This window comes from Schistosoma mansoni, chromosome 4 (genome assembly GCF_000237925.1).
Source record: "Schistosoma mansoni strain Puerto Rico chromosome 4, complete genome".
In the NCBI taxonomy this organism is placed as follows: domain Eukaryota; kingdom Metazoa; phylum Platyhelminthes; class Trematoda; order Strigeidida; family Schistosomatidae; genus Schistosoma; species Schistosoma mansoni.
In genome coordinates, this window is record NC_031498.1 from 27,791,257 (window position 1) to 27,807,860 (window position 16,604).

The window sequence follows — 16,604 nt, forward strand, 5'->3', positions numbered from 1 at the left end:
TATTGCTAACTCACTTGTACTTGCACCGTCAGTAGCTTGTGATCTGAATACATTCCCATCATTTTGTCTACCAGATCTTCTAGATTGATTGGTTTTCCTGGCACTCTGAATGTGTATCACTTTGTAAGGCAACCATTGTACCTACATATCATTCAATGCTTCACCTAATTTGTTTGATTGGACTAATTACTTGATATATCATAAGAGCTGTGATGGTTTCCTATCTCTTCTGAATGACTGCTACTTTGAAGTTGTGTCGGGATTCTTCCGGCACGTGGGAATTAGGTTCCCTACTTTTGCAGCAATTCTAACCGGAACCGATAGGATATTGTCTTTATTGGGCGGATTGTGGGTCGCTATGATAGAGTACGAAGGGGTAGGATGCCTTACTTACGCCTGTTACTTCCAATGGAGCATAGGCCACCGACCAGCATTCTCCAAACCCACTCTGTCCCGGGCCTTCTTTTTTAGTACTATCCAGTTTTTGTTCATTCTTCTTATATCTGTCTTTATTTCTCGGGGTAATGTGTTCTTTGGTCTCCCTCTTCTCCTTTGGCCTTCAGGATCCCATGTGAGTGCTTGTCTTGTGACGCAGTTGGGTGATTTCCTCAAAGTGTATCCTATCCACTTTCTCCGCTGGAATCTGGTTTGTTGTCTCCCACAGTAACTTGTTGTTGATAGTGTCTGACCAACGGACAACTGTTAGTAAACACCTGTATCTTCTGAATGATGGCTTTCGTAGTTCTCCACGTCTCCGCCCCATACAGTAGAACTGTCTTGACATTTGTATTGTAAATGCTGATAATAATAATAATATATTCTGAAAATAATATTTGCAGAATTCACACCAGTTTACAGGCATGAGCAGATTGATATAAAAAGCAACATTTAATGTAGAGAACAAACATGAAATATAAGATTGTTTTATGTTTGCTGGTTTAGTAATTGATAAGTAGTTTATATATGGCATATATCACGGCAAGCCAATGCAACACCAGGGAACTTTTAATTTTTTCTTAAGTGGATAGCCTGATGATTAATGAACGTTGTTCTTTAAGGTTATTTCCAGTGTCATAGCGAGTTATTGATAATTATCTACAACTAGAGAAAGTAAGATTAAAGCAAAGAGCACGGAACAACAAAACAATGATTGCCAAAATATGCCGGTCAGGTTACCACTGTTCATGTTAGATATTATTCAAACGTGTTAGAGTTGCTAGTGACAGTGTTAATGTAAAGTGACAGCAAGTAAGTGGTTAAACATTTAAAGTTCCGGTAATCTCACTTGTGGAGTAAGATACACTTACAGGCGCTAGAGCATTTAATGCATTTTCAGAGGAGCAATAGGCATTAATTGAGCGAACAAACAATGGGAGAGAATTTAACGTACGGATAGTTTGTGGTAGACTATTCCAGAGTCTAGAAAACTTACAGGTAAAGTAATTCATATAGAGAGAAGATCTGGAATATGTTTGTTTCGCTAAAGACAAGGAGTTACGAATGTCGTAATGTGAAGCTTCAGCATATTGAATCGCCTGGCTGGATGTGAAGGAGAGTTTGTTAAGTATTTTGAAAAAGAAGATAAGGTTAAGTTTGAGTCTCCTCTTCCATAAAGGGTCAAGCCCGAGTTTACTACACCTAGAATTATATGTCAAGACACTATCAGTTCCAAGAGTACGAAGTGTAAATCGTCTCTGTACTAATTCCAGCCTTAATTTATCCTTTATGCGCGTGCTACTAACGAGAAACGCGCAGTATTCGAGGAGTGGTCGAACACAGACTTTGTACATTAGAATACGAGATTCGCTGTTATGAAGGTTTCGAGTTATGTAACATATAAGGCATTGAGACTTGGAAGTTTGTTTCAATATCTGTTCAGTAAACGGCAAGTCGTCGGAGTACCTAAGTCCTAGATCTACTACTGTGTGTAACCTAGATAACACTTCCCCATTTATGGTAAGATCGAGGTTGAGTGATGTATCACCGAAGCATAACCATCCACATTTAGCTGTATTAAACTCCAGTTGCCATTTTCAGCATCACTGTGCTACCTTGTTATGCTCCATGCTGATACAATTTTGAATATTGCTCAGCTCATGTGGAGAAAATGAATACACCACCTTACGATCGTCTGCATACAAAAGGGACTTACCCACACTAAAACACAAATATCATTAATGAAAACTAAAAAGAGCAAAGAACCTAAGACACTACCCTGAATTACTCCACCTCTAACAGGGACGGCATTCGACAATGAACAGTTCATTTTAACTATTTGATGTCGATTACCGAGGAAGGAACCAAACCAGGATAGTAACGGGTTTTGGACCCCATAAGATGCGAGTTTACCTATGAGAAGTTTGTGGTTAACCATGTCGAAGACCTTAGAAATGTCCAGGTATAGCACTAATACTAGGTATCCTTGGCTACGAAGCGAATAGACTAAATTAAAGAAGTCAAAATGACATGTCATACAGGATCGATTTTTAAGAAATCCATGTTGCAAATCATCAATAAATTGTTCAGTCAGTAAATAGTTGGGTAGTTCGTCACTAATAATATTTTCCATAATCCTAGAGATAACTGGAGTAATATTTATTGGCCGATAGTTGTTCATGTCAGTCTTATCTCCGGATTTGTAACGTGGTATGATGTACGCGGTTTCCCAACGGTCAGGATAAGAGCCTGATTCCATAGAGAGAGTAAACAGCTTAAGGAGAAGTGGAATATCTGGACAACCATATTTGTAGAGAAATGATGAAATCCCGTCTACTCTGTGACCTCTCGAAACCTTGAGGTTATTTAAAGCCTTACTAATTTTCGGGCATGTGAAGGTGATAGATTTAATTGAGTTACCAGTCATGCATATAACTCTAGAAACAGAGCCGTTTATGGATTCTTTGCCATTTGCAAAATTACCACTGAAAAGGTCTGCTATAGTTTTTGAGTCATATATAAAACTGTTATTATGCAGGATGCATGGTATATCAACCTTTTGAGTTGATTTAGCACGTTTATTGAAAAGGTGGATTAAGTTTTGAGCTAGTACTTAGTGCTAATAGCTCTTCATTGATGGCTTTTAATTTATGTTTCTCTTTAATTTGGTTAAAAATTATTGTTATTTGTGTGACTGCCGTGACGTCGTTAGATTTAAAATAACGTTTCTGTAGGCGTCTTAGTTTATTACGATATTTAGTTGGTATATATAATTCGTAGGGTTTACTAATCTTGTAAGTCTTAATTGGTGCACAGGAATCTAGACAAGAGTTAACAATCAAATAGAATATGTTGATGGCACCTGTCAGACTATTACATGGGAAGAATTCATTCCAGTCTGAGAGTTTGACCAGTGAGCGCAAGAGGTCCCAGTCTGCATGCTTATAGTCTCTATAATTGCAGGTTCTTTGAATTGGTCGGTTGTAGGAGGGATAGATAGGGAAAGCACAAGCTACTATCCTATGATCACTGCTTTCAAATTCGTTGTATACTTGGTGTTGGTTGACAATTGTTTTGAGTTCCAGGTGTTCTTCAGTTGTAAATATGCTGCTCTTGCTTTGCCGATTCGTGCCTTCACATCTGTATCAGATCCACTGTGTCCATCAATGATGCTGCCCAGATATGTAAAGATTTTCATGTCCTCAAAAGCTTCTTCGTCAAGTGTAATTCAATTGGTGCATGCTGTGTTGTGTCGGAGAATCTTGCTTTTCCCTTTGTTTATATTGAAACCTACTACTGCTGCTACACTGGTCGTCTTCTCCTACATTTGTTGTTGCGTGTGTGATAGAAGAGCCAGAACATCTGCGAAGTCTAGATCGTCCAGCTGCATCTTGCCTATCCACTGTATCCCGTGCTTTCTTCCAGATGTTGACGTCTTCATGATCCAGTCGATCACCAGGAGAAAGAGTAAGGGTGAGAGTAAACAACCTTGCCTAACACCGGTCTTTACCTCGAATGAGTTGTCCTCCGTGGACGATTTGACAGTTTAATCCATCATAGGAGTGCCGTATAATATTGAATATCTTCTCAAGGACACCGTAGTGTCGAAGAAGCCTCCATAGTGTTGTCCTGTCCACGCCATCAAATGTTTACTCAGTCAATGAAGTTGATGTAGAGTGATGAATTCTATTCAATTGATTGTTCCATAATGATGCGTAGAGTTGTGATTTGGTCTGTACACGATCGATCCTTACGAAATCCAGCCTGTTGATCTCGACGTTGGGTGTCTACGGAGTCCTTCATTCTCTTAACGATACCCTGTTGAAGACTTTTCCTGGTATCGAGAGAAGAGTGATTCTCCTGTAGTTATCACACTTGATGAGATCGCCTTTCTTTGTTATATGGATCAGAAGTCCTTCCTTCCAGTCTATAGGTACTTGTTCTTCATCCCAAATCTTACTGAAAAAAATGTGGATTATCTTTGCAGTTGCTGCTACATCTGCTTTCAATGCATCTGCCGGGATGTTGTCTGGTCCTGCTGCTTTGCCGCTCTTGATTTGTCTGATGGCCATGCTGATCTCTTCAATTGTTGGTGGGCCAACATCGATTGGGAGGTCCGTGGGAGCTGCTTCGATGTCCGGTGGGTTCAGTGGAGCTGGTCGATTCAAGAGTTCTTTGAAGTGTTCTATCCGCCTGTTCCGTTGTTCTTCAATGTTGGTGATTACCTTACCTTCCTTGCCTCTTACCGATCGTTCTGGTTTACGGTAATTTCCAGAGAGCTTCTTTGTTGTATCACACAGTTGTCTCATGTTTCCTTCTCTTGCAGCCTTTTCCGCTGTCATTGTTAAATCTTCCACATATTTACGTTTGTCGGTTCTAATGCTCCTCTTCACTTGTTTGTTTGCTTCTGTATATTCGGCTTGTGCCTTGGCTTTTTCTGCTCTTGTTTGGCTCGTATTGATTAGCGCCTTCTTGTTCCTCCATTCTTCAATCTTATCTAGTGTATCAACAGTGATCCATTCCTTGTGATGGTGCTTGTTGTGGCCCAGAACCTCCTAACATGTTGAAGTGATTGCCTCCTTAATACCTTTCCAGTTGTTCTCCATTGCTCTCCATTGAGTAGATCATGAAAGGCCTGGAACCTGTTGCTGAGGGCTATGCTGAATTTGTTGAGTTTGTCAGTACCCCGAAGAAAAGACGTATTGAACTTTTCTGATGTTGTCCGTCCCGTTGTCCAGTGCTTCTTAAATTTTAATTTCATCTTGGCGACCAGCAAATGATGATCTGATGCTATATCAGCTCCTCTCTTGGTTCTCACATCCTACATCGTCCTCCTGAACTTTTTGTTGATGCAGATATGGTCGATTTGGTTCTGTGTAGTGTGGTCCGGTGAAATCCATGTGGTTTTGTGAATGCGTTTATGTGGGAATATGGTGCCACCAATGACCGGTTTATTGAAGGCATATAGGTTTACAGGTCTCTCATCATTTTCGTTCTTTGGTTAGAGGACATTCGAGCTGCAACTCGGCAACAGTCTGGTCACAAATACACTTGTTAAGAACATTTGTATATAAAAATAAAAGGTCAACTAGACTGGAAATGGGGGTAAGAGGATACAAGGATAATAATAATAATGTGAGAACAATTTGAAACCTAATTACTCTGGATAATAAGCTAATATTACCAGGGTAGTTTTAAGGTGAGGACGAACATTTTTTAAATACACAAAGGGGGTTTGAATTTTCGTACGGCTAAGGCTTCAACAAACCTTAGTATACGCCCTTTTACGCTTTTATACAACACCACAAAAGCCGAGTTAAGATCATTCTTATGGCCTGTTTCGATTATATGTTTGGAGATAGGGGATGATGGATTTTTAACCTCTACTCTTATCGGATCATTTGATTCTATTTGTTTCTGCAACCATTTTGGTATATGTGCACACGCCTTAATTTTCAGATCACGATTGCTCCCCCCTGTGTATGTGTGACCAGACACACATTTAAATTGGTAAATGCAGTAGAATGTGATGCAATAATTTTCCCGTCTTCTAGGTTTTGGATGAAGCACAGACCTTGTTCTTTCATTAATAATGACCTTCACTACACAATAAGTTTCGTTGGTGACTGATTTAAGCCTTTGTTTCAACAAAAGGCTATTTGAATCACCTCTAAATAGTAAGGTGATGTAGACAGGCCTTTTTTCCACCAAGGCTACAGTACGTTTCATTGTACCATGAACTTTCCATGGTACAATATATTTATAAATTTAAGTGGATAACCGTTCCCCATTAATGTCTTGTTTAACAACTTAACATCATCATCAATAGCATCGTTTGTGCAAATACGATTAAATAGGCACCTAATCAAACCCCGTTTGTATTGCACAGGGCAATGACTATAGTAACTGAGGTTTTAGCACGTCCATGTTGCTTTTCGAAAAATGGATCGTTTGATTGAGCCATCTTCTCGTCTACTTAGAGGTATATTCAGGAAGGGGAGCTGGTCGTTCTTCTCCTCTTCGCATTAGAGACTGATGTGGTTTTGAAGAACGTTAAGTTTATTCGATAAACAGTTCATATAATCCTTTCTTTCACAGACAACTAAGATATCTTCCAAATATCTCTTAGAAAGAAACACGTTTTCGACTAGGTCTTCAGCTAGATTTGCAACATGTGTCATGAACACATCTGCTAATAACGATCTACCCATAGCAACCCCATCAATCTGGCTAAAGTATTCGCCTTCAAAAGTGAACTGAACTTTGTCAGTACATAATAGTTGTAAATCTTTAAGAATTTTGAAAGGGAAAGGTAATTTAAGGTTGTTTAGTGATATATAGTCACATGATATGTCAATAGTCCTTTTCAAAGGTACACTTGTAAATATGAAATTCACGTCAGTTGAACTCATTGTCTTTCCCTTGATATTAATATCACCTAAATGATCGGCCAATTTAAAAGAATCTTTCAGAGAAAACTTACATAAACGTCTTCGAATAAGATCCAGTAATTTTGTTAGCCATTTAGCTAGGTTATGTGTGGGTGATCGGCACATTAATAAAATTGCACGTAAAGTAATATTTGATTTGTGAATTTTAAGTAGTTCATATAAATGAGGATACTCAGAACCCATAGGTTTTAAGAAATTAAATTCCTCTTTATCAATAATATTCATGCGTAACGATATTTCCAGGTTTGAATTTACTCTTCCCTCTAGTTTGTTAATACCTCTAAATTCAGCACCAGGCATGAATTTACTTTCATCATTGAGGATGGATAACATCTTACTCTTATATTCATATTTGCTTATGATAACCACGCATGATCCTTTATCAGGCTTCAACAAGACAATATCAGGGTTTTTTCGTAGTTCTTTTAGTGATTTAAAATGTTGAGAAGTCAACATGCTTCTGTGCCTTGGTCCAACATTATGAGATTGATGTGCTATATCCACCAGTCAGCTTTACACCAGCTTTGATTACTTAAAGACGTAAGGGTTAGAGTACTCAGTTGATCATATAGATGTTCAAATTGGGCGTTTATTACCAATTCAGACATTTGCGTTATAGGTACCGAGAAATTAAAACCAGGAGTAATTAGGTTTCAAACTGTTCTTACATTATTATTATTATCCTTATATCCTCTTACCCCCATTTCCAGTCTAGTTGACCTTTTATTTTTATATATAAATGTTCTTAACAAGTGTATATGTGATCAGACTGTTCGAAATGTATTGCGCTATTATATCATATAATTCTTGAATTTAAAAGGAGTGAAAGGGTTTTGGTATAAATAATTTTACCGAAGAAAGAGAGGCATTAAGTAAATGAGTCATAAACTGAGAGGTATCTTGGAGAAGCGGGCTAAAAAATATTATGAGTAGTAATTCCGTGAATGCACCTGAGATTTTTCATAGTAAGAACTGTGTTGTAAGGGGGAACAGACGCGGTAATCTTATCATCCGTAATAAATTTACCGTTGCCGGCAGAAAAGCCAGTGGAATCGTAATATGTCTCCTGACTGTTGTTGACTTTAAAGTCTGATAGAGGTATAGTGTGCATCTTGAGGTCCGGACCGAGAAGGTTATCAGGCTCATGTATTCGACTGAGTCGACACCTATGATTTGAACTATTAATAAATTTTAACTGGTTCTTTTTTAACCTCTTATGTTACCTCTGTAATAGTAACTGGAGTTGTTTCTAGGAAGTGCCTTTTTTCTGTATAAATAAGGACAGTAACCAAAGAAACTTGATGACAAGTCATAAACCAATTTCATGCAAAGACACCGACGACTATTATGTACGTTGATTGGTCAAAATATTTACAGTGATTTTTGTCCAACTACTGGCTGGTCTTTGATTCTTAAGAGTTGGGTCGTAGATTTCTCACCCCGTCGCCAATTGTCGTACCTTGTGGCCTTTTTAATATATTTCAATGCGATCTTCAGTTAGAGAAAAGTGATTTATCGACCGGACCAAAGGTACATATACCTGTAGGAGCAGCCTAGAGTTCCGACTGTTCCATTTTTCGCCTAGCCCTATCTGTTGAGTTCAGAACACAAATATCAGTCTTTGTTGTATGAACAATATATTCCAAGCATATTTGGTTTATATACAAGCAAATTAAGCCAAATATACTATAAAACATAAGACAATATCAAGCCAAAAAGGGCTGTTACGGTGAGGCACTGTAACTAATAGATCGAAAATAACTTAGGAATAGTAAATCATATAACAGTAACCAATAGGACAAATAATAGCTTATAACAACAAGGAATATAAACATAAATGGTTTAGTTTCTTAAATTATACAATAAGAACATATGTATAAAGCTAATTCATAAATTATTACTAGCGGTTACCATTCGTTTTTTCTCGTCAAGTTATAACAAGTGTTTACATGAAATAAGGAAACATATAACTGAATTCCAATCACAATTTTTTCTGCTTCAATGGGATGTTACAGAATGAAGCCTATTAATCCAACATCGTTGGCCTTTTAGGGAACATCAGTATCCTAGTATTATCATCCAAAAATGCTGCTTTTTCGAGAGTACAAGTTTACGTGTAAGCACACATATCATAGAAATAATCCCGAATGGCCGTCTTTCTCATATTGTAGTCTAAAGGAAGAAGTTTAAGCCGAGATCCCCTACATTATATATGTCTTTGATCTAGCTCAAGAACATAGCTCTCTCACTCTGGGGATGATGTCAAATCACCGACGTACAAAAGGATAATACAGATCCCTCCTTTCTCCCTTTAACTTCTAAGCAAAGAAAACATCAAATGTCAAGGCTGAAAGTTGGCTTCATTTTTACTCAGAAATTTACTCTCTTACACATTTTCTTTTTGCGTTGATACCGTATCCTCAATCACTAAATATTAACCAATTGTTTCCAGGATTGTGAAGTGATGTCATCGTTTTATTCAGTTGCTAGTCCATGATAACCTCAAAGCAACACTGGCAGAGACCACCACTTTGAATAACCACTCTAATATTTATAATCTTCTAAATGTTTCTTCTTCATACGTTGGATCTGGTTAGAAAATACACCATTTTGTCGTAATTGAACTTAAGAGTGAAAAAACGACGCTGTTTGGACATTTCTATTGGTTAATGACATTTGGTTTAGTAGTATATGTGGCAGAGTAGCAGCTATTTATTCATTAGGTTCCAATTCGCACCAACAATTTTATTCATGATCTATTGCTGTGTTTACCACAAAATAACGTCACCACCGGCGCGGAAACAAAATTTGCGGCGAATTCTGTTTGGATAGAGTTTTAGATAGCTGGATCTTTACCCATTCCAATATTGGCGACTAAGAAGAGACATTTTCCAGACTTACAGTAAAATAAACATTACTAGACATACTCTAAAGTACCTCGTTAACTTCTGTCCTGACGCAAACTGTAGAGGAAATGCACAGGAGACAGAGAAATAACACACCATACTGAACTGCAGGCATACTTTATACTTTTCAAGAGTAGTCACGTCCCGGAATTCATTGCCAGATAAGATGGTCCATACAAATCCCCAAGAGTCCTTCGATGTGAAATTGGTTTTTTCTTAGAACCTCGAAATGGTTTCATTCTAAAACGTTTCCTTCTCTCTTTTGCTTGTTAAATGTACCTATATTTCCAACCTAGAGGTATAGGTGATTCGCTGCAACCAAATATCTAAGACCACTAACAGAAAGCCTCAGTCGTTCAGTTATTTCATATACCTCTTTTCTGCCAATAATGCTGTAGGATAAATTCTCTGTAAGGTCATTAGCATGATCGTGATACTTGCATTTAATATTACTGTTAAATTGCACTACCCACGGACTTGGCGAAGCTTTGATATTGAAACATACCTATTTTGATTTCAAGGTTGTCCTGGCGTCCTTTTGAAGTTTCATGTAACGTTTATATTTTTTGATTAATATACAAACCTTCTATAAGATGACATATGTTGACAATCTTGCGAAAGTGATATGATGGGGTCGTTAGATGCTTCCCATATCGAGAGTGGTTTCAAGAAGCATGTAATAAATGTCTTCGAAAAGTATTGACCTTTTTCGAAAAATTTAGCACATTGTTCCGTTTGTCGTATATTATATAGCTCATTAAATAAGCCAATTTCAAACCTCGTGGTCAAGGAATACCTTCGTTTACTCACTCGGTTTATAAAGAATCTCAAGTCTTTCAGAACTGTAATTCCCCCCTCCCAACATGAACGGTTTTGAATACTCACTATACGTCCATAATGTAGCCTTGCTGACTAAACTTAATTTTGAATGATATCTGAAATGGGTTTGTTTGATTTCTGATCAGCTCTTAAGAGCTTTGAGCGAATTCGTTTTCTTAGCCACATAAAAAGACTATGAGACCAAATTTTTCTCCTAGCGTCCCAGCAAGCATGATAATAAAGGACCTGGCATAGATATATGTCAGCAAACTTTCTCGCAGTTTACATTACGATATCCATCGTCTACCAATAAAATAATGTTCTTGAACTTTATAGAAATTAATGGCCCAATCCATCTACCAAACTTAGAAACTATCTTAATTTCTTGAGTATACTGTCTCTCTAGTTACAGTTAAGGATTAAATCTTATCGATGGTTCTCTGAGTCATCCTGGTAGGTTATACATCGCTATTGCTTATGTCTTCTGTGCGTGAACTTTTTGTCAGTTTAGATTGTTACGTTCCGTATGGGGCTCTTATACTAACCAGTAATTTCTTGCAGTAATTTCTTGTGGTAAATTATAGTCTTGCAGATTTTGTTTTTTCTAACACATGAGTTTAAATCTATTTTTTGCGTTTGAATGTTTTAGAACTACGCATAAATGTCAGAGTTTATTATTCCTGTCGCCAAGGCAGACTTACTGAAGCGTTCTGTTTCCAATGCTTATGTCGTAAACGACGTAATTTCCGTAAGGAATTTGAGAAATTATCTTCCAAGTAGGCTTAATTTTTGCTAATATTTTACCCCATTACCTAAAATAAATTAGGTTGATGTTATTTTTTTATTTGTTAACCATATAATTTTATGTTTTCTGCATTCTCTACAGTTGCCTAAAAAAGTATTTCGTGCAGCATTTCCTGTCGACAATTTTTTGAACGATTGATATATTCCCATACTTCCACTCATATGTTTCCTGCGTTTTGTATAGGCAAAAGGTGTCATTTCAAATTTATATACAGTTGTCAGAAATGTCACGCTCTTCTTGTAGTTTTTATGTTTTTATTCTTATTGTCATTTATATTCTTGGTCTATAGCTCAGTATTTAGTGATGAAAATCCTAAGGCAATTCATCCTCTTTCGACCTTCGTTTTATTTGGCCGTTACATAACATTATCGCATCTTTTATTCAATACTTTTCACTTAACCAATTAAAGGACATCCTGGAAATACTTTAATACTTTGTAAACTTATGTAGTTCAGCCTTATAGCCATGAGCTCAAGCGACCGTAGTAATTACACAAAAGTGGCTACATCTCCCACTTAAGGAATCTGAAATGAGAAAGGTTATATTTGATATAACCTTAAGTACAACAACAATGAAAGCTCATGGCTCACTTCTAAATTATGATATTTCTCCGGTAAAGCACTTTTGGATATTATAGAGCTCGTTGCTCAACTTGTTCTCTTAAGCGTAATCAAGTTGTATCTTCAATACAACTTTTTTCGTAACCTATACGATGCACTCAATGCTACTAATTACAACTACTCAAATGACTATATTGGAAACGAGTCACAATAATTGTACTGTTATACATAAATATTTATTTGCTTTTGTTGTGCAAAGGACGGGTTTGCTGTGCAACAGTTCGTCCTGTCCAACTTTATGGCAGTGAAACATGGCCAGTAAGAGTAGGGGATATTCGTAGGCTATTAGTATTCAATCATAGGTGTCTTCGAAGCATTGCTCGTGTATCCTGGGACCACCGAGTAAGTAATGCAGTTGTTAGGAAACGGGTACTAGGTAAGGACGGAAAATCGATTGATGAAGTAGTGAAACCTCATCAGTTGAGATGACTGGGACACGTGTTACGTATGCCCAACCACCGACTGCCCCGACGAGTGATGTTTTATGGCGTAGGAGTAGGTTGAAAGAAAGCTAGGGGCGGCCAGACCAAGACGTGGCACAAATCCATGAAGTCACTGACAGGTGGACTGAGCCATGTTGGTAGGTGTAGACTACCTGAATTCTTCAAGTCCCTTTTATTTTCTCTTTCCAAATTTATTTAACTGGATTATACTCCTTGAATAGCATCTTCAAACCCTAATCTTTCGGATTACTGCTTATACTCTTACTATTTCTACCACTGGGATTTGAATCGACAACTGCATCTTTTTGCTAATGTGGTATGACAACTGGAACTGATGTACATACGTATGAAGTTCTACGTTGTGACTGACTGACTTTTGTTGTGCATAAATGAGAAGTAAATATGTTGTGCATCTGTTCTGTCATGCATTTCAGTAGGATAGATTCTTAATAAATAGAAGAACTAACAAGGTGACATGAGAATATGTAGAGTAATAAGACATTCAAGATTTGAAAAGAGATAGTGACAGGTGTGTACACCCCACTACTGTGTCGAAACATGTCTTATGTTTGTTTCTTCAACAACATGCAACATGATAAAATCTCTCAGTGGATGGAGTGTAATGCTACGTTCAGACCAAAACTATAGATAGTATGGTGGTGACGAATAATAAAAAGTCGATCGTTTGAACGCCCTCACTAATAACCAAACTTAAAACCCGTTTGATCTGTTCTTTATCTTTATTTGAGATTCTAATAGCTAAATGCTGAGGTTAGAGATCTATAGTAATCAAACAGGTTTCTCGTTAAGAACATAATTTTTTTCCAACAACTGGAAATAATCACTGATTGTAACCAGTTTGGAAAAAAGTGTCTTTAATCTACTCGTTTAATGTTCCATTTCCTGTTGTTTTTCCTCTTTTTAAGAGTGTCAGCGATCTCTCACAAGTGAAGGCTTCACCTACATATTACATGAGTTCGATACTTTGTTCTCCGTGTTGCAGTAAGCAGCTGAATTTGAATTTTTAGATTTTTATTTTCACAGTGAGTGGCAGAACGTTGACTCAGGAATAAAGGAGAATGCTTGGCACATAGTTCTTAAAGGTCAGGTCAATTTTCTTTTTAAAACTAATAAATTATAGTGTGGCTTTTATCTGGTTTTTCGAAAATTATCAGTTAAGTAATATATCTAGACAGTTATTAGATGGCAATCATGACCCTATTTATTGATCTTTAAGCGTATCTTGATACTTTGTACGCTTCTATGTACCAGATATCGTGTTAATAACCTATTAAGCTAGTCTGCAGTGAGTTCGTTATCGTAAACCTCTGACATATTGAGAGGTTGATTACCAGGGAATACGCGTAGTTACTATGTTTAAAGCCCCCAAATGCCCTGGTACGGCTGACAGTGGGGAGGGCGCGCCCTCCCTCTCGAAATGCTCTCACACGGTCACGCGTATACAGCCTCTGCCAGGGAAGTCCTACTCACTGCCTTTTCGTGGCACCGGTGTTGTTTACGAAAGTGAGAGGACGAAAAGCGAATGTTCGGCGCTCTAACCGGGTTGGTGGACAAGGCGAGTCCACCTAGGGGAGTTGGAAAACCCTGATTCCAAACCAATGGTGCACATGGGCTCCAGTACCCTCAAGGAACGAATGGCGTATGAACCAATTGTTGGTCACCGGCTACCATGGGAATGATCGCCTCACGATGCTCCACTGTCTTGTGGATCAGATCTTTCGGTCAAAGGCTCGGGGTATGGCCCCCTAAGAAAACCACCTGCTTCAGTTCGGGCACCTGGGCAGTATCACAGCCCTCACACAAATCGAATGGGATTTGTGAGGCGCATATTTATCTGGTGCTTCCTTGTACCAATATTTATGTGTTTAAATAAATAAATAAATACTACTAATCTGTACAGTATTTATTGGTCCATCCAGGGAGTGAAGAGTCACGTGTCGCATTTCTGTTTGGACTATTACCTATCGTGTTATGTTTAGTAGGGTTCCAGAAGCCCAAGGCCATCTAAAATGCTATAAACACCCTAATTTACTGTACATAAAATGGAACTTAGATTAGAGTGTTCTTTCCATGTTTCTCACCTTTCCTCTCGTGTTCGCGTTGTCGTGTTGATTTACCCTGGGGTTATTAGAAGAGCTATGGAGACTGATTCAAGCGTTCAGTCAGATTTATCACGTCGTTGCACAGTCTTCGTAATTATAAGTTATTAGGCCTGATTAATGAGTGTTTGTAAAATCACCTTATAGTTTCACTTTAGTCCACAAAATTATTCACACATCCATGATGAAGTTGACCATTATATGAATATTAATTCAGACAATCCCATATTGGAATCTTAGTGTACTTTTAGAAGTCAGTGAAGCACTAAGTATGATAAATATTAACATGATTGTATAATATTTACTTGGTTAGTTTTGAACCATCTATCCTGCTGGAGACTAATTTAAACCTGAATCATAATGCAAATATCTACTGAAATAAAGATAGGAATTCTGGGACTAATCAAACCTTTCATTATCATTACAGTCTCCAATCAATATGGTTTAATTTAAACATACTGAAAATTTTTAGATCGTGGCATTTCGACATCTTATATGCCAGTACTCGTCAATCAAGCATCAAGCTAAGTTTGGTAGAAACTCATCCTTCTTGATTCAGTAATGTTTAAATGGGTAATAATTGTAATAATAGAATTTGCTTTGTAGTAAATATACGTCACCTTATGGTTTCAGGCATTACCTTGTTGATTTGGTTTTATTGTACAGAAAACACAAGCAAAACTGAACTTCGCTAATTGTCTCCAACTGCTCAAAACTAAGCATAATAGATTACAATCTCTATTCCCTTGAACTTAACGAGTACCCTAAGAATAAATTGATAAAAATAGTTATCTTCTATTCATTATATTGGTATTGATGATGTCTATTATTTTATAAATTCTAGTCCCTATGATAATAATTACAATTATACTATATTGTTGTTCTACTGAAACATTCTAGGATATGAAGTTTGTGTACGTCAATTGGGTTCAGTGCTTGAATCTACACAAACTGGACAGTCAGTTCTTAATCGAACTGAAATGAATACACATCGGAACGCGTTAAAAATGCACACATATCTATTATGTCAGTTTGTTGATATGTTTGAAAACGAACTAAATGCTAATGCCAAATCTGCCGTAGGCGGTAATGTGAGTTTTATGAATTTTGTTATTGATACTTTTCTGTACATCCTAATAGCAAAGAGAGAGAGGGAGATTCTGGTTTCCTCCCTCAAGCTTGTAGCAGATTTTGCAATATATATATATATATATACATATATATATAGTGTGTTGTAGTATGGGATTCAGCAGTGCACACCAATGACCCGATCGGTAACTGAGCCTAGAACCTTCAGGTCTTGTGGCAGGTAATTAATCCCCGGACCATTGTTAAATTAGCACCCAATGGTTTGCATTTCTGACTTTCATCAATTCTCGATATTGGCCAACCATCTTCTAATGCAATGCCATTGTTCGATAACTATCCCACTTTCGACATAGTTGAACTCTGTTGGTCACGGCTTCTTACCAAAGACTCCAAGAATTACCTCTCAAAATTAGTTTCTACTTATTATAAGTATACATGGTTTCTAACTAAGGTCGCTTAGTGACAAAAAAACCTCCACAACCGAACTGTAACTTTATATGTATATATATTCTGGAAAGGGCAATTAGATATCTATGCTTTGAATGTCCTCCATTCTATATTAATATACTTAACAACTGTAAATTATAACAAAGAAAATCACTGAATAGCATACTTCTTTCTTGATGGATATTCAATTTTCTCTTTATTGGCAACTGATTCAATTTGGTTGAAAATGAAACATACATCTTGTATCATGGTCAAGATTTCTTCAACTACCAAAAACCATTAGTTCTGATACGACTTACGAAGTAATTTGATCCACTTCACACAAGTACTTTATCCCTATTGTCCAATATATTTTATACAGATGAATTATTATCTTCACATATTTTATTTTATTATTTATTTATTTAAACACATAAATATTGGTACAAGGAAGCACCAGATAAATATGCGCCTCACAAATCTCATTCG

At 37.2% G+C, this 16,604-nt stretch overlaps 1 protein-coding gene across 1 annotated transcript in view; it reads left to right on the forward strand.

The window, feature by feature from the left end:
- Positions 1–11,273: 11,273 nt before the first annotated feature.
- The window catches only part of Smp_131070 (putative condensin), a gene marked incomplete at its 5' end in the record, with an annotated part of 44,296 nt that continues 38,965 nt past the window's right edge, over positions 11,274–16,604 (forward strand). The window contains 2 exons of the mRNA XM_018797377.1: positions 11,274–11,388; positions 15,501–15,691. Of these exons, the coding sequence (XP_018652424.1) occupies positions 11,274–11,388; positions 15,501–15,691 (306 nt within the window). The remainder of the gene's footprint in view (positions 11,389–15,500; positions 15,692–16,604) is intronic.